The 25,472-nt window shown below is 42.0% G+C and overlaps 1 protein-coding gene across 1 annotated transcript in view; it reads right to left on the bottom strand.

Moving 5' to 3' along the window:
* Positions 1–25,194, bottom strand: part of Gdpd4 (glycerophosphodiester phosphodiesterase domain containing 4) — a 62,270-nt gene extending 37,076 nt beyond the window's left edge. The window contains exons 1-9 of the mRNA XM_012948281.2: positions 25,006–25,194; positions 19,070–19,173; positions 17,507–17,600; positions 12,338–12,397; positions 7,509–7,607; positions 7,345–7,438; positions 6,376–6,453; positions 5,405–5,550; positions 4,966–5,048 (exon numbers count right to left, since the gene is read on the bottom strand). Of these exons, the coding sequence (XP_012803735.1) occupies positions 4,966–5,048; positions 5,405–5,550; positions 6,376–6,453; positions 7,345–7,438; positions 7,509–7,607; positions 12,338–12,397; positions 17,507–17,600; positions 19,070–19,173; positions 25,006–25,194 (947 nt within the window). The remainder of the gene's footprint in view (positions 1–4,965; positions 5,049–5,404; positions 5,551–6,375; positions 6,454–7,344; positions 7,439–7,508; positions 7,608–12,337; positions 12,398–17,506; positions 17,601–19,069; positions 19,174–25,005) is intronic.
* Positions 25,195–25,472: the final 278 nt, after the last annotated feature.

Raw genomic sequence — 25,472 nt, 5'->3', positions numbered from 1 at the left:
AGCCACTGCAAACAAACTCCAGATGTGTGTGCCACCTTGTGCATCTGGTTTACATGGGTCCTGCGGAAATCAAGCCTTGAACTGGGGTCCTTAGGCTTCACAGGCAAGCGCTTAACCACTAAGCCATCTCTCCAACCTGACAACCTAGTTTTAAATAAGCCTCCTGTGATGGTCAAGTTCTGTTGTCAACTTGGTCTGGTTAGGAATCCACAGACATTCCTCTAGGGTGGGTCTTTGAGATTGCTTCCAGGAAAGATTACCTGAGGAAGGAAGTCCTTCCTCCAGAGTGAGTGGCCCTCTGACAGGGGCAGGCTTTATGTAAGGAAGCCTGGGAGGAAAGAGCCCTCCTTTCTGCTTGGCTGCTGGTGCTGTTTGTTGGTGCATGCCCCCACTTGTACGTGCATCTATCCTGCTGGGTTATCCTTTCTTGGTATTGAAACCAGGTTTCTTCAGCCTTTCAGTGTGGCCTGAGGATCAGCGGCTCTCCAGGGAGCCTTTAAGTCTTCAGTACTGGACTGGAACTGCTGAGGCATCCAGCCGCATGGACTGAGCAGCTACCAGCTTCCTTGATTCTCAAGCCTGCAGACTGCTACTGTTGGACTGATGTAAACCAGTACAATGAATTCCCTTTTTAATACAATTCAGTCTATCAGTTCTGTTCCTCTAGAGAATCCCGATTAGTACACCCCTTTTCTCTGCTTTCCACTATTGTCTCTTTAACTGGCCTGTGAGGATGAGTAGCTGGGCCTAGCTTGTTAGGGCTGTCAGAGCCTGGGCTTGACTCTAACAGCTCTGGTTACTCCAGTCATCTAGTGCCTTCTCCCCCAGCACAGGTAAGATGGACCAACTACTGCTACCGGCCTATCCCACCACTAGGGACCAAAGCACAGGATTACTGACCAGCCACGCCTTCACAGAAAAGAAGGGTACACATCAAGATCAAAAGGGGAATCACTTGTTGAAGCCCTCCTGAGAAAAAGCAAGCAGTTGCCGGGTGTGGTGGTGCACCCCTTTAATCCCAGCACTCGGGAGGCAGAGGTAGGAGGACTGCTGTGAGTTTAAGGCCACCCTCAGACTACAGAGTGAATTCCAGGTCAGCCTGAGCTAGAGCAAGACCCTATCTTGGAAAACCAAAAAAAAAAAAAAAAAAAAAAAAAAAAAAAAAAAAAAAGCAAAAGCAAGCAGTGCTGAGAGGTCATAGAAAGAATCTTCTTAGTCCATCTATTTTTTTCTATATAAATTTCATTGTGTTGTTTTTTCTTACTGCTGAGTAGAATTCCATTGTATGATTGTACCACAATGTCATTATCCATGTCCAACGATGGGCACTGGGTTGATTATAATTCCTAGCTATTATGAATTGAATAGCTATAAACATGGTTGAGTAAATGAACTCCAGATGCATGTGCCACCTTTTGCATCTGGCTTTATTTGGGTCTTGGGTAATCAAACCTGGGTCCTTTGGCTTTGCAGGTAAGCTCTTCAACCTCTAAGCCATCTCTCTAGCCCTCTTTCTTGTCTTTAAAATATGCAGAAAATGATCTACAGTCTCTTCACTATGCAATAGGACACCAACATTTCTCCCTCTAAATAGGATCTAAATAGGATCTCATATAGCATAATGATCTCTAGTTCCAACTAGGTTGTAACAAATGACAGAATTTTATTCCTTTTTGTGGTTGAGTAGTGTTCCACTGTGTACATACCCCGTTTGTCTCTACATCCATCAGTTAATGAGCTCTTAGTCATTTGAATTTCTTGACTATTGTGATTCATGTTGCAATAAACATGGTAGTGTACTGGCTCTTCAACATACTGATAATACAATAAGCCCCTCAGCATAGATCCATAACTGGGAATGTTGGATCATATGGCAGCTCCATTTAGTTTTTAACTTTATTGATACTGGGATCAAACCCAGGGCTTTCTGCATGTTAAGCACACTGAGTAAACTTCAAGCCCCATTTTTAGTTTGGGTTTTAGTTTAGCTTAGCTTTTGCAGTGCTAGAGACTGAACGCAGGGGATTGTGCATGCTAGGCAAGCATGGTATCACTGAGCTACTAACCCTATGATGCTTAATTTTATTGTCAATAATAGTTTATTGGGAAGTACCTAGGAGCTCAGTAAACCAAATTGCTGGATGTCTATGGAGGGGTTTCCACAGAGAATGGACTAAGGGGGTCAGATATGCCTTACCTATGGGTGGTACCATCTCAGTTAATAGAGACATGGATGGAAAGAGAGTGGAAAGAAGAAAGCCAGCTGCATAGGTGTTCCCTCTTGGCTTCCTGCCACCATGAGGTGAACTGCTCTGCTCTGTCATACCTTCCTTGCCACAATGGACTGAAATGTGAGCCAAAATAAATCTTTCCTCCCTTAAAGTCAACTGTCATATTTTCACAGTGATAAAAAGTCTAACACACCCACAACTTTAATTTCCTGGGGAACTGCCACCCTGTTTTTAATAATTGCTGTAAAGTATGCAAAGGTTATTTTTCCACATCCTCAGCAGACTTATCATTCTTGTTTGTTAATAGCTACTTGTCATGATTTGAATGTAAAATATATCCCATAGGCTCATGTGTTTGAACACTTGGACCCCAGCTAGTGGTACCTTTTTTTTTTTTTTTAAGGTTATAGAACCTTTAGGAGGTAGAGCCTTGCTGAAGGAAGTGGGTCACTGAAGGTGTGCCTTGAAGTTCTATAGTCCAGCCCCACTTCCTGTTTTCCTCTGCTTCCTGACTATAGAGGCTATGAGCCAACCTCCTGCTTTTGACACCATGACTCCCTGCCATGATGGGCTGTATCCCCTAGAACTGAAAAAGGTACAATACACCTTTCCTTCCTTAAGGTGTTTCTGATCAGGTATTTCATCACAGCAACAAGTAAAGTAGCTGATACACCACTCTTACTAGAATGAGGTGATCTCTCATTCTATCATTTATCCTGATTAGTTATGCTGAATATTGTTTTTAATATAGTCATTGGTCATTTGTATGTCTTCTTTTGAGAAATGTCTGTTTAGGTCTACAGTCATACCACCTGAACATTGTTGATCTTGTCTGATCCTGAAAACTAAGCAGGGTCAGGCCTGGTTAGTACTTGGATGGGAGAAATGTTGATTTAAGTCTATTACCTATTTCGTTTTTAATTAGGTTTTATTGTTGCTCAGTTTTCTGAGTTCCTTATATAGTCTACTTATTAAACCCTCTGTCAGATATATAATTTGTGAAGATTTTCCCTCATCGTTTGAGGTGTCCCTTCACTCTGATTATTGTTCCTTTTTCTGGGTACAGGCTTTTTAGTTTAAGACTATTGATGTTTGCTGGAGCCAGTCTGACAAAGACAGAAGCTTTGGGTTGAATGACAGATTCCATCTCCTGGAAACACGAAGATTAAGAGATACAGGAAAATCTAACACTCTCCTCTGGTTTCTGCATGCATGAGGCACATGCATCTGCACATACGTGCTTACAACATACACACACCATATCACACACCACACTTATTACACATAAAACAACTATTAAGTCTACAATTTAGTGTCAGTATTTGTACACACAATTCTGTGTAACCAGTACCATGATTTTTAAAACTTGTCAACATTTTAAGTAGATATGCTATTATTCAGTAAGTAATAACTCTCCATTTCTTCCTCCTGCAAGTTCCGTGTCAGAAGGCTTGCTGAGCATTCACAGGCCCTTTGTTTGATCCCCAACACTGTAAAACTGGAAAGTAAAAATGTATTTTAAAAGGCCAAGCTGGCCATGGTAGCACACATCTGTAATCCCAGCAGTTGGGAGGTGGAGGCAGGTGGATTTGGAGTTTAGGTCATCCTGGGCTACATAGTGAGTTCAAGACCAGTCTGAGTTACATGAGATCCTATATCAAAAAAAATCATAATAGGGCTAGAGAGATGGCTTAGCAGTTAAGGCATTTGCCTGCAAAGCCAAAGGACCTTGGTTCAGTTCCCCAGGACCCACATAAGCCAGATGTACAAGTTGGCACATGTGTCTGCAGTTCATTTGCAGTGGCTGGAGGCCCTGGTGTGCCCATTCTCTCTCTCTCAAATAAATAAATAAGTAAAATTTTAAAAATCATCATAATCCTCAAATTAAAAAATACAAACAAGCCAGGCGTGGTGGCACACACCTTTAATCCCAGCAGGTAGGAGGTAGGAGGATCACCGTGAGTTCAAAGCCACCCTGAGACTCCATTGTGAATTCCAGGTCAGCCTGGGCTAGAGTGAAACCCTATCTCAAAAAACCAAAAATAAAAAAAAAAAAATAGTGAGGTCATTTGTCCTCTAATATCTACCGTGGCTGTTCATTACACACTTGTGGATCTCCATGACTCAGCCTCAGGTGGTCTTACCATACCTTTTCCTCACATACCCTTATCCTTTCCCTAAAGTATATTACTTTTGGCATCCATATAGGTTAGCTCAATGAGCTACAGATTCTGTTTCTCATTAAGATGTGTATGAAAAGGCTGACAACTCTGTCTGGAATGCTCTCCTTCCTTAGTAAGATAACACATTTCCTTCAAGACTAAGTCAAGCTCAACTTATGAATGATAAGGTCTCAGTCCATTGCATCTCCTGAACACTCAGAAAAAGGCCAAGAATATAGTCAAGACTGTGGGGGGCGGGGTGGGGATCTAGGGACTGTTAACTGAATAAACCGCTAAGGTAGTACACAAGGTTAAACTGTAAGCATAGCTTGCACTGAGGACAAATGTGAGTTCCATGTGGTTTGTGTGCCTGTGGTTGAGAACATGGAGATACAGAAGTATGTTTTGCAAAGGGCATGTGGTCCATATATGTGATGCATGGAAATGGGCTACATGAACACAGGAAAACTCTTCAGGCCTTGTCCTCTCTGCTCCCTGGGCCAGGCTGGTCTTCTTCCCCGGGCATTGCATACATCTCCCACTGCCCTCCATTCCAGTCTCTACTTTCCTACCTTACGTGCACATCAGTCTCCAGACCAAAGATATCATATTCAACTGCCTTCTCAAAGGACATCATAGTGTTCTCTGGTGCCATCTATAGAAAAGAGGGACATCAAACCCTATGCCTCAGCCATTCTTCCCAACAATCCCTTTATGGTAGGCATGGAGCTCAGGGATGAAAGAACTTTGGGAAGCAAGTTAGGTTTAATTAGCTCTTTTCAAAGAGCTTGCCTACATCCTCCTCTGTCCAATCTAACACTGGGCATAGTAAGGAAAAACCAACTAGGAGTTAGGTGATTTGGGTTCAAAGCCAATTTAGACAATTAACTCCTTGTCATGTTGAAGTTTCCTTCCCTGTCTGGGGGCCCTTGCAGTTGGGAGCTTCCTGCCTCTCATGCACGTGCCCCGTACATACCTGCGCTCATCCATGCTCATTATGCTCAGACATACCATGGGTGCACCTCTATGTCCAAAGAAAACAGGTTTGGGCCCCAAGTTCTTTTTTTCCTGGATGCAGGGAGAATAAATCCCCAGTGGAATCAAATAGAGACATAAAAGGATAAGAAGAAAGGACAATCCAGCAGCCACTTGTAGAGCTAAGGAAGTTGGAAAGAAAAGAAAGTGGATAAAAGGAAAAGAGGGATGGAGAACCATTTCAAGCCACTGATGACCTCAGAGAAGCAGCCAGTCTATGAACCACTTTATATTTCTGTCACATTCTCACTTTGAAGAACTTGGATATTAATGTATGGGATTACCCAAGCATAAGAATTGTTTTCAGGGCTGGGTGTTGAAGCCAGGACCTTGACTATGCTAAATAGGTCTTCTACTAATAAGCTACATCCCAACTAAAGACATGACTATTATTATTGCTGTCATTGAAATGGTACTGAAACTGGACAGAGGAAAAGGAAATAACTACATAGAAGGTGAGACAGAGGGAAGGAAGGAGGAGGAAGGGTGGGAAACAGGGAGACAATCCTAGCTTCTCAGGAGTTGGAACTTAGCTAGCTCTGAAAAAGCCCTTAAGTCAGGGACGATCCTACACTAGCTGTCTGTCACTGAGGATAGAATGATAAGGTGGAAAGGGCACTGACAGAAATCTGGGTTCAAAGCCAGGCTCTATCTCTTTCTAACTGTGTGATTAACAACATATGACAACCTCTCTGGATCTTTATTTTCTCATGTGAAATAAGACTGGCTGCTAGCGTTAACCTCACAGAGTTGGTCCAACAGTGTTGAATCATAGTCATTCAATAAATCTTAGTTGCTTCTCTCCCTCTTTCTCCTGCCACGCCATTCCCCCTCCACCCCTCCCCCAGCCTCTTTCATAATTCCTTTCCTTTACCCTCTAAGGATTTTACCCCTCAGTACATTGTTATCACCTATGCTTCAGTGACATTCAAATCTCCAGCTCTAACCTTTTAACCTTGTGACTTTATTATGTGTCTCCAGGTCTTCGTTCTCATAATTTTCCACACGGTATCTTCTTATTCTAACTAAAATTTTAGAGAGTGAAAAATGTTTATTATTGTACCCTTTAACCTCTTCTCCAGAAATGTTTTCTAAAATTTGCCTTCTACACACAAACACATATATACAAACATACAACAGCCCTTCTTTTGCCTACCCCTCACAAGTCAAAAAGCAAATACTCTTTGTTTAAGTAATAGTAAAAAAGATAACTCTAGCTTTCTCAGTAAGAATGGTAAAGGATTAGCTGGGCATGGTGTCACATGCCTTTAATCCCAGCACTTGGGAGGCAGAGGTTTGAGGCCGCCCTAAGACTACAAAGTGAATTCCAGGTCAGCCTGAGCTAGAGAAAGACCCTACCTCAAAAAAACAAAAGCAGAAGAAGAATGTTAAAGGATAAATACATTCTCAAAGCAACTTAGTGGCCAGGCTCTGGTTCTCTTTTGTTTCCATCATAGGAAAGAATGAGAAGCCAATGGCAGAGGAGACATTTCTGCTTTTTCAGTAAGTTCCTAGGTGTGACAGAAAATCATCATGGACTTCTTTGAGTTACTTGGATGCCTTGGGTGTTAACCAGGGCTCTTTGGATATGGTATCATTAGAAATCAGTGATATCTGCATAAAAACAAACTATGACTTATATCAGCACTCTGGTCAAAGTAAAATGAAAATAGCCTCTATCTGCCCAGATAGAAAACAGAAAAATCATAAGAAGACTCCTTCTTAGGAGGCCAGTTCAGTCACAGAATGACTATGACAGGTTGCTTGTGCGAGTGAGTAAGATCACAAAGAACACACCTGTGTACCCAAGCTAAAGGAATCTCAAAGAGACTACTAGATTTCTTTTCTTTTTGACAAGTATGCAAGCTAAATCCAGAACCCATGAAATGAGGCAAGGTTCCATCCCACTGGCATACCTTCTGTTTCCAAATGGGCCACATAGATGGCGATGGGCCAGGAAGCGATCACCATCAAGGTAATGAGGATCAGGTGCACAAGGGGAGCAAAGATCTGGGAGAGAGCCGCAAGTCAGGCAAGCCGCCCCCCGACTCAGCACTACAAACTACAGAATGACACTTACCTTCAGCGACAGCCCAAATATCAGCCACTTGTCCTTCCAGTGTTGGCACAAGACGGCCATTAAAAACACGGCCAGCAAAGATGATGCTGTCACCAGGATCTGAGGAAACAAAAAGGTTCTTTTGAGTTCTGGGCAGTAGGCTTGGATCAGAACTGTCCTTGACATTCGCATGTGTATCTTTACAATATCAGAGGCCTTGTCTCCTTATCATTTCAATCTAATCACCCTGCAAGCTCCATGTTGGGCAGATTCAATCATTCACCTTCTTTGCTCCTAAGTATTTGCTGAATAGCTTGACTGGGAAAAAAAATACATAATTATGTGGCATGATGCTATTACCAAGTTACCTCAGCCAGTCCTTCATCATGCATTGTTATCATTTGCCCACTTTCAACAAAGCCACGCTGCATGCAGTTCAGTGAGAGAAAGAGAGAAATCACCAGTGAAGATATCCAGCAGTGAACACTGAAAGCCTTAAATTTGGCCAGCCAGGCCAAATGAGCCAACGGGTGCAATAGTGGCATGTCTATTATAGGGGAAGCCAACCACGCTCTAGTTTGACTGGAGGCCTGCTCCATGGGAGGGAATACATCTCTGATACAGAAAACCTGTAACAGGTGTGTAACATCTGCTCTGTCTGGCTAAATGTATACACTATCCTCACTAAACTACCCAGTAAGCACTTCTCTTAATGTTCATACCCATATATTAATGCTGCTCTCGCTTTTGGTTAGAGAAGTTTCTCTTTTCAGATGGCAGTGACCTTGGGATGACTCAGAAGGCACCATGGTGCTGAGAAGAAGTGACAGAGGAGTGCTCAGCACTGAAATATCTCTATCGTATCTTCCAAGGCTCAGGGTCCATTGTGAAAGAGGTGGCGGAAAGAATGTAAGAGCCAAAGGAAGGGTAGGACTCCTTACAACATGCTCCTCCAGACACAAAAGGACATGGATATCCGTGACCTCACAGTGCCTGACACTACCTACACAAGACCATCATAATAGGAAGAAAAGATCATGACATCAAAAAATAAAAGAGGCACTGATTGAGAGGGGGAGGGGATATGATAGAGAGTGGAGTTTCAAAAGGGAAAGTAGGGGGAGAGAGGGAATTACCATGATTTGTTATTTATAATTATGGAAGTTGTCAATAAAAATAAATTAAAATTAAAACCCCATAAAAATAAAAAAAATACAATTATGAGTAAAACACACTTTATAATTGTGTTCTTGATATATGTTTGCTATAACAGACTATAAACTTCATGAGTTTGAGAATGGTATTTGTACTATTTATGAATGTGTTATATTGTAATTACCCAATAAATATTTGCCAAACAGATAGAAAAGTGTGCATTTCAGAACTTTATATGCTTTGCCATACGTTGAGACCAAGAAGACATAGCTGTGGTGATTTAATTCAGGTGTCCCCCATAAACTTAGGTGTTCTGGATGTTAGGTTCCCCAGTTGATGGCAATTGGGAATTAAAGCCTACTGGACGCGGAGTATTGTTGGGGGCGGACTTATGGGTGTGATGGCCAGTTTCCTCATGCCAGTGTTTGGCACACGCTCCTGTTGCTTTTGTCCACCTTAAGTTGGCCAGGGAGTGATATCCACCCTCTGTTTATATTATCATTTTCCCCTGCCATCATGGAGCTTCCCCTTAAGCCTCTAAGCCAAAATAAACCTCTTTTTTCCCACAAGCTGCTCTTGGTTGGGTGATGTCTACCAGCAATGCGAACCTGACTGCAACAATAGCTTTCTTAACTTTTCTTTCTTCAAATTGAGTTTTTCTACATCTCTGTTGCTTTCTTTTCCATAGTCTCACTATCTAAAATAACTAAATTCACAAACAACCCTCTCACAAAATAACTACTTTCTGCTTTCAATGGTAAATTTTACCAAACACTAAAAGAAAATCTCCAATTTTTTAAAACCTCTTCCAGAGAACATAAAAAGAGAAAACACTAGAGAGAACTCCACTGCTCTTTATGAAGAGCGAACATGCACATCAATACATCTAATAACTAGGCTTATCTCCATTAAATCAAATGGCTCTTGGAGAATCTGTTTTATCTTACAGATGGCTCAGAATACTGAGAAGAACCAGGACACATCAATACATCAAGAATAGACAGCCTGGGCTGGAGAGATGGCTTAGTGGTTAGGCGCTTGCCTGTGAAGCCTAAGGACCCCAGTTTGAGGCTTGATTACCCAGGACCCATGTTAACCAGATGCACAAGGGGGCGCACACATCTGGAGTTCGTTTGCAGTGGCTGGAAGCCCTGGTGTGCCCATTCTCTCAATTTCTCGCTATTTGCCTCTTTCTCTCTCTGTCGCTCTCAAATAAATAAAAATAAACAACAACAACAACATGGCTTAGCAATAAAGGTACTTGCTTACAAATCCAGCCTAACTGGTGAGCTCCAGGTCAGTGAGAGAACTTGTCTCAAAACAGATGAATGGGGGGGGGGTACTGGAGAGATGGCTTAGTGGTTAAGGTGTTTGCCTGCAAAGCCAAAGGACCCAGGTTTGATTCCCCAGGACCCATGTAAGCCAGATGAACAAGGTGGCACATGCATCTGGAGTTCATTTGCAGTGGCTGGAGGCCCTGGTGTGCCCATTCTCTCTCTCTCTCTCTGCCTCTTCCTCTCAAATAAATAAATACAAATTTTAAAAAATAGGTGAATGGCATACCTTTAGCACAACACCTGAAGTTATCCTCTGGCTCCCACACACACATGTGCACACATGTCTACTCACATGTACACCCACCCACATATGAACATGCACACACACCACACACGTGCAAAACAAGTAGAAAGTCTGTTAAAATACATTACTTTGTTGGCTACTAGCCTCCTCACTTTAGAAGCTGACAAATAACATTTCCCACAGTTCCGTACCAAAATTTAATCCACAGCATATAATTCCAGTATCATACTGGCTGAAAACAGCACTCTGCTTAATGATGTTTTTAAAGATGTATGGAGAAAGGGTTTCTGGAATGCTGACATCCATGATCAGGTAACCCATGCCCTGTGAGGTTTCTGCAGGCCTCTGAAGGACTAACGTGTACCCTGGTGAGGACAGAGTCAGCATCCTTGCAAAGCACACGACGGCTGGGTGGAGGTGAGAGAGGCTGCCACTGAGACGTGCATCCCATTTCAAGGATGACGGGTTCTTGCTATGGTCGAGGCCAAGTACCTGTACGTAACTGGCTGGGGCAATAAGCAGATTTTCTATAATGGGCACAAAGCTGGGATGGCAATGAGAATGGATAACTCATTAAATAGAGATGATTGGTAGTTATTATTTTACCATGATGTCACAAGTTTAAAATAGATGATGTTAGCAATAAGGACAGTATTTTTGTTTGCTTTTGATCAACATTCTTCCCCTAGAAGATCCTATAACTTCAATTTCCAAGTATTCTAATTGCTACTAACTTTATATTTTCAGCTTAAGCTGCTCATTTGAGTAAAAGGAGTTCTAAGGATGTCATTCAGAGACTGCGCCATGTTCCCAGACATGGGGAGACAGCACCGTGGTGTCACAGCCATGCCGGAAATTCTACTGAAAAGCAACAGAGTGTGACTGGAGCTGCTTGTGGCAGGACAAAATAAGACACACTGCGGTGGTGTGTGCTGTAGGTCCTCAGATAATGATTTAAAAAGTTGCCTATTCTCTAGAACCAGATATTGAGCTTTCGGAAAAAAATCTAGGCTGGTAGCATTCTAAAGGGATTCAGAACTAAAGGAAGGTCAAGCAGATCTCAGATAGAAAAGTCCCAGGGCCTTATAAGAAAGCAGGCATTGACCTAAGGTTCTCAGCAGAAAGGTTTCTGAAAACAAACACAGAAACGCATCGTAGGGAAAGAGCCAACTTGTGCACATACCCAAATGCCCTTCTTGTGTGTCCTTGTGGGATCATGCTCTTTTCTCCCATTTCTTCTTTCCCTGAGCCATTCAGGAAGAGGAGAGGTAAAATGGTCAGCATGCCCTCTCCACCACTATATGTACTGGCTGGGATCTAGCCCAAATAGGGGAAGGGAAAAGTTTTAGAACAATACAGTTGGGAGCTTTGGTTATTACAACGAATTGAAAGTTTTAACCACTAAAATGTGATGTTCTTGTGACTAAAGGATTGGGAAAGTATAAAATTTCCCTAAGACCTAATTAGGGTGGAAATAACAGAGCTGGTAAAGTTAACACGAAGTAGCAAGAAAGAATTAGGTTTGGGTTGTTAGGCTAAACAACTTTAATAATTCAATTACACCTGTTAGAAATATATTATTTCAGTTAAATTGTGTCAGTATATTCTTTCTGTCTAGGGAATAAGGAAAGTACAGGGCTGGAGAGATGGCTTAACAGTTAAGGCACTTGTCTGAGAAGCCTAAGGACTCAGGTTCAATTCCCCAGTACCCATGTAAGCCATATGCACAAGGTGGCACATGCATCTGAAGTTCATTTGCAGTGGCTAGAGGCCCTGGTGCACCCAGGTTCTCCCTCTCTCTCTATCTGCCTCTCTCTCTCTCTCTCTCTCTCTCTCTCTCTCTCTTGGTTTTTTTGAGGTAGGGTCTCACTCTAGTCCAGGCTGACCTGGAATTCACTATGTAGTCTTAGGGTGGCCTCAAACTCACGGCGATCCTCCTACCTCTGCCTCCCAAATGCTGGGATTAAAGGCATGCACCACCATGCCTGGCTTTCTCTTAAATAAATGAATAAATATTTTTTTAAAAAAGAAAGGACAGCTACATGTGTAGCCCTGAATGCTGAAGAATACATTCAGAGCTTGTCTAAGGTTTCCTATGAAGAGTCATGTCTTACCTTATGAGATATATGCAAACTTAGTTCAATCCTTTCCCAAAGCAACAAAAATGAAACTATCTGCAAGGAAAGAAGAAATGGGAGTTACTTTGAAATTACCAGGAGGTTGCTCAAAGTGCTGTTCTATAGCTCAAATTTCTTTAGTAACTGGTACCACATTAGTTTCTTTGGCTTCTTTTTAGATTCTGGAGTTTGCTATGTTATGTCTCTGAGAATACATGCTGCACTTCAGGTCAGCATGGGCTAGAGCAAGACTGTACCTAAAAACAAAACAAAACAAAAAGTTCTTCTTCCCTATGCTACTACCAACTGACCCTTCAAAACAGTTCAAGTATCACCTTCCATCTAACTTCCACCAGTACTTCCAGAAAGAATTCATTATTATGTCCTCTAGGATTTTATGACAGTTGCCATTCTAATCTCTTGTGAGTTCCTGTCCATTTGTTTTCCCTGTGATAGACTTTATTCCTGATATCACTTATAAGACAGCAGAGTTCAGAAGCCAGCTCTTCCAAAAGCCATTTAAAAGCTCTTTGGGGCTGGAGCAATAGCTAAGTGGTTAAAGGCACTTGATTACAAAGCCTGACAGTCTGGGTTTGATTTCCTAGTACCCAAGTAAAGTCAGGCACACAAAGTGGCACATGTATCTAGAGTTTGTTTGCAGTGGCAGGAGGTCTTGTCCGACATGCCTAACTCTTTCTCCTTGCAAATAAATAATAAAGAAAAAATTTAAAAATCATTAACTGAGGGCTGGAAGGATGGCTTAGTGGTTAAGGAGTTAAAGGACCCAGGTTCGATTGCCCAGGACCCACATTAGCCAGATGCACAAGGTGGTACATGCATCTGGAGTTCATTTGCAGTGGCTAGAGGCCCTGGAGCGCCCATTCTCTCTCTCTCACTCTTTATCTCTGTCAAAATAAATAAATAAATATTAAAAAATATAATTAACTGATGTGATAACTGTCATTAATATTGGATTATACTCAATAAACATTAGATTCAGGTTTAAATCTCACCAACTATTGAGTTAGTAGAAAAGTGGAAACTGAAAACTAGTCCTCAGGTGTTAGGGTTTTTGTGTGTGTGTGTGTGTGTGTGCATGTTTGTGCATGTGCAGGAATACATGTGTATGTTAGGCCAGAAGACAGCCTAACTGTCATCCTCAGGAATGGTGTCCATCTCTTTTTGAGACATAATCTGCTACTGGTCCGCAACTCACCAATTACTCTAGACTGTCTGGCCAGTAAGTCCTAGGGATCCTCCTGTGTCTGTCTCCCAGTTTCTAAGTGTTCAGGTATAAGCCAGCATACATGGAACTTTTTACATGGGCATGGGAGACTGAAATTTAGCCCTCATGCTTCTGGGGGAAGTACTTTACAGATTGAATGCTGGGATAGTAATGACAAGCCAGATGTATAAAAGCACTTACCTCCTGTTAAATACTATCCTTCTCATTTGAACTTGAAAAAAAAAAAAAACCAAATCTCAAGAGACTTATATAACTTAAACAGGATTATAAAGTAACTTTTTTTTTTTTGTTAGTGCTAGAGATCAACCCTGTGTAAGCACTCTAACAACTTAACTAGACTCCCAGCCCTCAGAATAGGTAACCTAATAACAGAGCTAACAACCGAATCCAGGTCCTCTCTTTTTTTCACTACTGTTATCATTGCATGTACTCAGTTTGTTAAAAGTACATTACTTTTGGAGCAGGGCGAGGTAGCACATGCCTTTAATCCCAGCACTCAAGAGGCAGAGGTAGGAGGATTGCCGTGAGTTCAAGGCCACCCTGAGACTCCATAGTGAATTCCATGTCAGCCTGGGCTAGAGTGAGATCCTACCTCAACAAAACAAAACAAAAAAAATACATTACTTTTGGGGCTGGAGAGATGGCTTAGCAGTTAAGGCACTGGCCTGCAAAGCCTAAGGACCCAGGTTTGACTCCCATGAACCCATGTAAACCAGATGCACAAGGTGGCAGAAGAGTCTGGAGTTTGCCTGCAATGGCTACAGGCCCTGGCGTGCCAATTCTCTATCTCTTTCTCATTAAAACAATTTTAATACATTACTTTTATATAGACAAGTCAGAACCTAGAGAACCAAACAAGCCATCCAATGTAATGACAAATCTGCCAGAACAATTAAAGTCAGTCGTTTTCTTCTAATTAAAGTACATGTTCATAGCCAGGCGTGGTGGCGCATGCCTTTAATCCCAGCACTCGGGAGACAGAAGTAGGAGGATCATCATGAGTACGAGGCCACCCTGAGACACCACAGTGAATTCCAGGTCAGCCTGGGCTAGAGTGAGACCCTACCTAGAAAAAACCAAAAATAAATAAATATATGTTCATGAGTTACTTAATGAGTATTATATCTATTCAGTTTTTTTTTTTAAGAAAAACTGTCTTATAATGTGCAAGAAGAAAATGATCTTTCAATTTAAAAAATACATAACTGGGCTGGAGGGATGGCTTAGCAGTTAAGGCATTTGCCTGCAAAGCCAAAGGACCCAGGTTCGATTCCCCAGGACCCATGTTAGCCAGATGCACAAGGGGGCACACGCATCTGGAGTTCGCTTGCAGCAGCTGGAAGCCCTGCATGCCCGTTCAATCTCTCTCTCCTCCCTCTTTCTCTGTCAAATAAATAAATAAATAAAATATTTTTTCTAGCATTATCACTAAAAGCTAACAATGTTATTTTCCCACTAATTGTATATCAAAGTGGTACAATTCGGAGGCCAGAATTTATAGCCTAAAGCATATACTTCATCTGTATTTTCCCAATTAGAAAGAATAATTCCTAACTAGTCTGCCTAGAGCCACCTGGATTGGTTACTTTACTTGTTGCTGGAACCAAAATACTTGACAAGAAAGCAACCTGGCTTACAGTCCCGGGGGATACATTCATCATGGAGGAGAGGGCATGGGGCCAGCTGGTCACATGTATCCACAGTCAAGAAGCAGGAAGTAGAAAGACAACACAAAGATCATGGTAATAAAATCTCTGGGCCTGACCACAGTGATGCATTTCCTCCCGCAAGACTCCAGCTCTTAAAAGTTTCACAACCCTCCAAACCAGCACCACCTGCTGGGGATCCAATGTCCAAACACACGTGCCTATGGGGACATTTTACATTCAGATCACACCACCGCCCTTCACATCACAACTTCTAAAATGATTTTCCTAAAACAGAAGCCTGACTTAGGCCAAGTGTCTTAGTGTTAATTTTCAGACCTTCCAAACTCTGGCACAAGTCATGTTTCCCCATTATTCTTCATTTATGCCCTGTATGCCAACAGAACTGGCTTGTTCTCTTAACAAAATATCTTAAGTTTTCTTTCTTGCTACTCTCTCACATGTTCCCTCAGCCCAGAATGGTTCTCCTTGTTTCTATATCCATGTGTCAAAACCTGTCATCCCTTCAAGATCTACTGCAGCTAATGCTCTTTCCCAGAAGTCATCTCTTCTTTCACAGAACTCTCAAAGAACTCAATTTAGGTCTCAGACAATTATAATTCTTCATCTGTAGTAGTTATTGTTGTCTATGACTTAGTTACCTATAAAATCCTAAACACTGAATGAAGGAACAATTATAACTTTGTATCTCTAACCTATCGAACCTTTAATGTCAAATTGACTGGATCTCTAGAATCGCCATGTAAATATGACCTAGGAATGTCTGTGAAGGTGTTTCCAACAGGTTTAACTGGAAAGGGAAGACCCATCCTGAGTGTGGACGACGACATACCCTGGGCCTGTACTCTGGACTAAGGAGAAAGGAGAAAGTGGGTTGAGCATGGGCAGCCATCTCTCTGCTTCCTGGTGACCAGCGGCCTCACTCTCCTGTCTTCTGCTGCCATCCTCCTCCACCGATGGCCTGTATCTCCTCAAACTGGGACCAAAATCAGCCTTTCTTCCCTTGAGTTGCTTTGTTTTGGGGGGGGGTGTGTGTCTTATGTATGGTGTGTGTACGCATAGTATATACATGCACCTGTGGGTACAGATGCATGTGCCTCATGTGCATGTGTGTGCAGCTCAGAGGAGAATATCAGGGGTCCCCCTTCCTCACCCTTCCACATTGTCTCTTTAAGAAAGATTTTCTCACTGCACGTGGAGCTGCTGCTTGGCACACTGGCAACAAGCAAGCCCTGCTGATCCTCCTGCCTCTCCCCACTGGACGGAGGCCACAGGTACGGAGGCCACAGGTGTGCAAGGTCACGCCCAGGTTTTTGTGTAGGTGCTGGGGAGCAGACTCGGGTTCTCTCACGCTTGTGTGGCAAGCACGCTTACTCCTTAAACCGTTTCCCCAGCTCCCTGATGTTACTTTTGTCAGGCTGTGGTCACAGCAACTAGCAAAGTAATTTAACAGATCACTTCTACAGAATGCCCTCTGTGAAAATGGAACCCGGGCTGGAACGATGGCCAAGCAATTAAGGCACTTGCCTGCAAAGCCTAAGGACCCAGGTTCTACTCCCCAGCACCCACGTAAGCCAGATGCACAAGGAGACGCAAGCGCCAGGTCATGCGTGTGCACAAGGTTGCGCAGGCATCTGGAGTTCAATTACAGTGGCTGGAGGCCCTGGCATGCCAATTCTTTCTCTTTCTCTCGCCCATAAAAGAAAAATAAAATGTTTAAAACAAAAACTCTGTGTTTAATGATTTATGCATAATTGGTGCTTATTACAATGTTTTCATGTAATAGTACATTTTGTCAGAGAAAAACAATTATTGTAATTGGCAACAAAAAAAAAATCAAGGCAACTAAAGCAAGGTCATACCCTAACACTTTTGCTAAAACATCTTTGCATCTGAGCTAGGGAACTAGTGTTTGTAGTACAGAACAGGTTTAGTTTATAAGTCCCAGAAAGACACTTGATGTGAAGCAGTGGGATAATACTGAATGAGCTGATAGATAAGCTATAAAAACAGGAAGGAAGGGTATCCCTCCACCCTGTAAAAGGACAAAAATTCAACAGACATATTCTCTAAATAGCATATGCCTCTTTCTCCATTCCTTGAGCATAAAATTCAAATAACTGTTGTAAAAACCAACTGTAAAGACTAAAGTGATTATCGGCTCTGAGGGTTCCCAACAAAATATAATATTATACCAGAGGCAGGAGTAACTCACAAGGCTGCTCAAGAAGGGACACGGGAAGCATCACTTACCAATAGCAATGATGTATACATAGCTACGATCCCAAGGAAACTCAGCAAAATAATGGAGCAGAAGAACCACTTTCCTGTTCCTAGATAAACAACCCTGAAAAATATGTTTCATATAGCAGAGATCAGTAATGCCATTTGCATCAAGGGCAGAGATGAGAGCAGATGAAGAAAGGCATATGGAAAAAGAGATGAGAAAAGAGCTCTGTAAACAGATTCATGAGAGCTTTAAGAATATTTACTTGAATTTTAACTTTATCTTATAGGCAATTGGATACATTAAAAAGTTATTTAAACTGGGCGTGGTGGCACACGCCTTTAATCCCAGCACTCAGGAGGCAGAGGTAGGAGGATTGCCATGAGTTCGAGGCCACCCTGAGACTACAGAGTGAATTCCAGGTCAGCCTGAGCTAGAGCAAGACCCTATCTTGAAAAACAAACAAACAAACAAAAAAAAGTTATTTAGAATATATATTCAAAATTATATCCTCTTTAATAAACATGACATAGAAATTCTGTAATACCAAAAAAAGAAAAAGAAAAATCCCCAAAGTTTTCTGCCTCAAAAAAACTAGTAATTTCTGGGCTACAGAAATGGATCAGCTGTTAAGGCACTCACTTGCAAAGCCTGACAGCCTGGGTTCAGTTCTCCAGTACCCACGTAAAGCCGGATGCACAGAGCAGCACAGGCTTCTGGAGTTCATTTGCAGTAGCAAGAGGCCCTGGTGCACCCGTTCTCTCTGTCTCTTCCCTTGCAAATAAATAAATAAATAAAAGTATCTTAAAAAAAAATAAAAAAAACTAGTAGTTTCTATTTTTTTCAGGTTCCTTGTTCATATGCAAACATACTTTTCTATATATGTGTAATCAGAACCACCATATGAATTACTCTAATCTGTGTGAGAGAGTTGGGTCCTTTAAAAATAGTCCTAATTGTTCTGTTTCTAAAGTACTACACGTGAGAAAATTGCTAATGATTTGTTAAGAGAAACAATGTTATATCTGGTGTAGGTATTATATGTTTAAAATTTTATATTTTTCAAGATAACAGACATTACCTCCTTCCCACATGGAACTTGGAGAAATATTTTGAAGATATAAAATATGGGTTAGTGGATACATAACCACATTAAAATAACAAAAGAAATATAAAAAGGGGAGCTGTAGAGATGGCTTAGCAGTTAAGGCTTAGCAGTTAAGGCGCTTGCCTGTGAAGCCTAAGAACTCATGTTCAACTCTCCAGGTCCCACATGGCCAGATGTACAACACAAGTACGCAAAATTGCACATGTGCCACAAGGGGGCGCACACATCTAGAGTTTGTTCATAGTGCCTGAAGGCCCTGGCAGGCCCATTCTCTCTCTCTCTCTCTCTCCCCCCCTGTTTCTCTCTCAAAAAATATTACAAAAGATATCTGCCAGAGGTTAAAACACACCAATAAGAAATAGGCAAGCAGCCTTCACAGTAAGAACAATCCCAGATAAAGACATGGGAAGGAAGGTTATGGCAATGAACTCACAACCAAGATTCAGAAAATGAACAAAAAATTATAGAAAGAGAAACTCACCAGTCAAAGCTGAAGTACTCATTGGAGGTCTCCGCCCACACGAACAGCACAAGATTAGACAAGAAGCATGCAGATATAAGGAACATATAAAAAAGTTGCTCTCTCTGGAAAGAGAAATATGCCGGCCTTAATGACATTTATCCGTGTCACTTCAGTAATTTCTATAAATATTTGCCAAGTCAATCTAACTAGCAGTGCCAGTTATTGCCCTCCTAGGGCTAGAATAACCTCTCTCTTGTTTTTATCTCTATTCAACTTTGCATATGTCTGTAGCATCTATTACACTGAACTACAATTATATGCTAATATGCTTGTATCTGCTGGTACACTGTTTCTTCTTTAAACAAGAGAAATGATTCTAGCACATTCCAGTCTTGCTAGTCCTCGGCTCTCAGCAATCATTTGTTGAGGTCATCTACCTCTCCATCTACATTCTTCCATGATCCATCCCTTGGATAATTCATCCGTTTGTCATTCAATTTCAGTTATCATTTACCTACTCATTTGGAAAACAAAAACAAAAAAGGAAAAGAATCGGAGTTGGGGAATAAACATTTTAAAGTGCCTATGTCATGCCAATAGAATGCAGGGATTTCACAAGCTACTTTCATTTGATTTCTTCCTCACAGGGGCTATATGAGTTCGGTATTTCCTCACCTTTCAGAAGGAAGCTTAGAAAGGTAAAGTAAATGGTTCATGATTCCACTGCCCAGAAGTGACAGTTGGAGGGAATGAAATACAGATCTATGTGAGCTCAAAGCCTGGGCGGAGAACATGTTTATGGAGGAGGAATTCAAACTGAGCCTAAAGGTAACCCCCAAAATGAATAGCACATCACAGGCCAGTTATGCCATAGGTTGTCAAACTCATCCTGACAGGATCCGGTTTTGCTTCTCTCTTGAGTTATAATATTAAAACTATCTTAACTCATAAATAAGAAACCACACTTTTTGGACACTGTTTTTAACACATTCAAAACAAAATAACCCCTGCCCTAAGTTCTGAGGTGAGTTATAAGAATAAAATATAATTAAGATGAGGCTGGAGAGCTAGCTTGGTGATTAAGGTGGCTTGCCTGCAAAGCCTAAGAACACATGTTCCAATCTCCAGGTCCCATGTAAGCCAGACGCAGTGACACAAGCACACAAGGTCGCACGTGTGCACAAGGGGACCCACACATCTGAAGTTTGCTCACAGCAGCTGAAAGGCCCCGGCATGCCCATTTCTGCCCCCGCCCCAAAACATATAATTTAGATGGAAAATGTGGAAAGGACATCCTGAGAAGCTGAGGAGAGCCCTTATAGGTATCGGGGCAGCAAACTACCGTCCCCAGGGTGTAGGAGGGTGAAGAGTGCAGAGTGTTTGACTTGGGTCTTACACACATTCTCTACACACAGCGTGAGTATTATGCTAGATGATCATCACTCAAGCTGCCTGTCTTCTATGGCCCACGAGGTCTTGTAGAATTAGCCCTTGTCCATCCCCCATAGCATCCCCTTCTCCACGCTGACTCCATTTCCAGGGGTCAGCCACACACACCACACTCATCCCCATCTCAGGAGGTGGGTCCTTACTTGTTCCCCTGCCTGAAATACTTTTTTGGGGGGTGCGGGGGGAGGAATTCTTGAGGTAGGGTCTCATTCTAGCCCAGGCTGACCTGGAATTCACTCTATAGTCTCAGAGTAGCCTTGAACTCACAGTGATCCTCCTACCTCTGCCTCCCAAGTGCTGGGATTAAAGACATGCATCACCACGCCTGGCCTGAAATACTTTTGCCAGAGATGCATACAAGCTTGGCTCTATCTCTTCATTTAGGAGATGAGTCAAAGTACATGTTTTCAAAAGGGTATCTAACCGTTTGCCCATCCCAGTCTCTAATACCTTTTCCTATCATATTATCTTCAAAGGCATTTGCCCTAATTTATTATTTATTATGTAACTCCTCCCACTGGACTGGACTTAAAGCTGATGAGGGAACAAAGGAACAGACAGCCTTGGCTATCTCAGTTACTGTGGCACACATGAAATGCTTAATATATTTTTGTTAAACTGGCTTATTTCCATTCTTTAAAAATCTCATCAACAGGGCTGGGGAAATGGCTTAGTAGTTAAGGTGTTTGCCTGAAAAGCCAAAGGACCCTGGTTTGATTCCCTAGTACCCACGTAAGCTGGATGCACAAGGGGTGCATGCATCTGGAGCTAGTTTGCAATGGCTGGAGGCCTTGGCGCACCCATTCTCTCTTTCTATCTGCCTCTTCTCTCTCTCACCCGCTCTCTCATAAATAAATAAAATACTTTTTTAAAAAAGAAAAAAATTTCATCACCATTCTTGCTTGGATATTTTCAAATGTGTGGATGAAGTTCAAATATTTTAGATTAATGCCAACATACTTCATAAGTTCAAGTAGTTCTTTCAAGCCCTAATTATGATTTATTCCTCCTACGTTCCTCAATTCAACATTAGATCTCCAGTTCTCTTTAAACACCTCACTGTACATCTCTACCACTGGACTTCTGCTCATCACCTGCTCTCACTCAGAATGCCCTTCCACATCATTTCTGCAGGACACTTCACACATCTGTGACTCTGAAAGTGCCACAAGCACAGCACTGACGAGAGCCGGGCGTGGTGGCTCACACTTTTAATCCCAGCACTCAGGAGGCAGAGGTAGGAGGATCGCCATGAGTTCGAGGCCACCCTGAGACTACATAGTAAATTCTAGGTCAGCCCAGGCTAGAGTGAGACCCTACCTCAGAAAACAAAACAATAATAATAATAATAGCATTGACTGATAATAACATGCCATGGTCAATTCAAAGTGTTCCCACATAACATCCCCTCCATCCTCAGCACAATCTCAGTGGAGGGTCATATTGGAAGGTCATATTGTGACTGTGTCCCTTCTTCTAATGAAGGCTCTGAAGCATAGAGGTGTTAACTTTCCCAAACTCATGAATCTCTTACTTGGAGATAGTCATTAATTTAATCTAGAAGTCTTTCCCGAGCCCTCAATATCTTATTAGCATTTATGCTATATGTTATGTTTCTCCATTTGAGCAGAAGAGGAGACTGAGGGCTGGAAAAATGGCTTTGTAGTTAAGGCGCTTGCCTCAAAGCCAAAGGACCCAAGTTTGAGTTCCTAGGATCCACATAAGCCAGATGCATAAGGTGGTGCATGCGGCTGGAGTTCATCTGCAGTGGCTGAAGGCCCTGTCATGCCCATTCTCTTTCCCTCCCTCTCTCTCTCTCTCTCTCTCTCTCTCTCAAATGTTAAAATATTTTTTGGTGATTTGCACAAAGGATTTTTTCCAGCCCTCACTTTTTTTATTAACAACTTTCATGATTATAAAAAATATCTCATGGTAATACCCTTCCTCCCCCCATTTTCCCCTTTGAAACTCCATTCTCCATCACATCCCCTTCCCATCTCAATCAGTCTCTCTTTCATTTTGATGTCATTATCTTTTCCTCCTATTATGATGGTCTTGTGTAGGCAGTGTCAGGCACTGTGACAAATATTAAAAATATTTTTTAAAATATTATATATATTACATATAAAATATTATATACATAATATTTTTAAAGAAAAGGTGATTGAAAATTATCTAGGGATCTTTACATGGTTCAGCTCCCTAACCACAATGAGGGGATCCGAGGCATCACATAAGCCGTCTAAGGACACAGCTGTACTTAGAACCCGTATATACTTCATGTACTAGTCCAGGGACTTTTCCATCATACCAGACTGCCTCAATTGTTACTTTTTCCATATAGCCTACCTTTATTTATTTATTTTTCCTCATGTCCTTCTTGGTAGCTCTCAAGTGACTGTCTACTTCATCCCTAGGTAATAAATCTGATACATCTATTAACTTTTTTCCATCTTCACCTCCACTATTCCAGTCCATGCCACTAACATCTTTTATTTGGAATACTACTGTTTTCACTTTGAAGGCAAACATGTCTTCCTACCTTAGCCTCTTCCCATGTATGCTGCAAACAATCCAATAACCATTCCAAAATATTTGTCAGTCCATATCACTAAGTTAAAAATCTTGAAGTACTTTCTCCCTCTGGTAATGGGGATGTGCCCCACGCACACTGTGCATATTCTATCCTTGGCCCTCTTTAGGCATTCTTTCTTTTCCTGTCTGACATAAGCAAAATCCTTCAAACTACACATCTGGCCCATCTCCCTCACTAGCTTCATTTCTAATCACTCCATTCACTTCTCTCTCTCCTATAAATTTACCAGCCTTTATGCTCAACAGGCATTTTGATTCTAATGCTGTTTCTCACAGCACCTCCAATTCTTTACCTATTCAAATCTTAATCACCTTTCACCTTCTGGTGAACTCTAGCCTGTCCCTGGATGAATGCCTATGTGCACATACCCACAACTCTATGGCTCCACTCAGCTTTCTGCTCAGTAGAATGGGAATTTCGTGAGCAGGCCAGGTCTGAAGCACTTCTGTTATCCCCTGACTAGCACAGACGCTAAGTACCTGAGCATGAAAAATACAGGGGATAGAAAAAAATTCCTATTTACTCCAAGGGGGCTTCCTGTTTTCTACCTCTTTCCTTGCATAGCCAACCACCCTAAGCATAAAAACATGAGATCCAGGGCGAGGGAGGTAGCTCAGTGGTAGAAGACTTGTCTAGTAAATGCAGGGCCTTAGGTTTCAATCCTCATATCATAAAAATAAATTGATTTAATAAATCAATATGTATTATGATATATAAAAATGATAAATATATAAAATATGATACATGATATATGAAACAACAAGAAATTAGAATCCAATTCATCAGATTCTTGGACACTAGTTGGGCTATGTTTTTCTTTAAAAAAAATAGTTTTATTTTATTTATTTGAGAGACAGAGATAAAGGGAGATAAAGAGAAAGACTATGGGAGTGCCAGAGACTCCCCCCCCCCCCGCCCAGCAAGTGACGCTAGATGCATGTGTCACTTTGTGCATCTGGCTTTTTGTGAGTACGTTTGTCAGGCTTTGCAAACACCTTCACCCATTCAGCTATCCCCTCAGCCCTGGGCTGTGTGTATAATCAAGTATAGGCAAATGATTTGGCCCTCATCATTTGATCTATCATGACAGCTAGCTCATGAGACTATTCCAGTACAAATGGCTTAGAGGAAGACAGAGGCAGTTCATGAAGCCAGGCTTCACATTACCAGTCAGCTTTAGATAGAGCAAACCATATGCATAACTTGACCAGTAATAAAAGAACACTTTTCTCCACTTGCTAATTTTTTTCTCATAGCCATATTTCCCCCTTGGAAACTCATAAAGAATAAAGTTAAAGACTTTCAGGCATTCTTGTAAGCCCTAGTCAACATCTCATTACAGCCAAATCTCATTTATCTTCAAGGTTTACTGGATGATTATCTAAAAGTAAATGAATAAATAAATGAATGACATGAAAGAGACAGTGTGGAAAAGAAGACAATAAAAGTTAGGTGCTAGCTAGGCGTGGTGGTGCACGCCTTTAATCCCAGTGCTTGGGAGGTAGTATCAGGAGCCTAGCTACATAGCAAGTTCAAAGCCAGCCTGGGCTGCATAAGACTCTGTCTCACAAACAAAACAAAATGCCAAAAGGTAAGATGCAGGAGACTGGAGATTCAGCTCAGTGGTAAAGTACTTCCTTATTATATAAAGTCTTGGGTTTGACCCCCAGCATAACAAAGGAAGAAGAGAGGGAAGAAGAGGGAGAGAGAAGGAAAAGAAAACAAAGATAGCACATTCATGGTTTAGCAGCTTGAGCTTTTTTGAGGATTGTTCTAACACTTTGCAAGAAGAGCTGGAGTCTTAGCATCCTCAGTCCTGGAGACGCTTAAGAGTCCTTACTAATGGTCAGGGCCGGCCCGTACTCCCCACATCTAAGAACGCAGGGTATAGCTCTTTCCCATCTTTTACCCAAGAGCAGCAACAGGATCCATATTCGGTTCTTTCCCACTGTTGGGCGGTCCATCGGCAGCTGTAGAAGCCAGTAAGGCAGGTGATGTAGCACTGGTAGTTGAAGTTGCGTGCCACCCACGACTCGTGACCACTCGCCGACGTCTCTGTCTTCCCATGACCGGCCTCATGCCTACTGTCCTCATGCATGATTCGCCCTTCTGCTTGAAAGACATAATAAATAAGACAATTAGAACCTAACTCCTTAGCATCAGCCCACCACCTACTGATAATTCAATTAAAAACAGACACACAAAGAAACCTTTTAAAATCAAGTATAACATAGTGGGGTTGGAGAGAGATGGCTTAACGGTTCAGTGCTTGCCTGTGAAGCCTAAGGACCCCGGTTTGAGGCTCCATTCCCCAGGACGACGTTAGCCAGATGCACAAGGGGGCGCACGTGGCTGGAGTTCGTCTGCAGTGGTTGG

This window comes from Jaculus jaculus, chromosome 3, assembly GCF_020740685.1.
Source record: "Jaculus jaculus isolate mJacJac1 chromosome 3, mJacJac1.mat.Y.cur, whole genome shotgun sequence".
Lineage (NCBI taxonomy): Eukaryota > Metazoa > Chordata > Mammalia > Rodentia > Dipodidae > Jaculus > Jaculus jaculus.
This window is presented reverse-complemented; position numbering and strand designations above follow the sequence as displayed.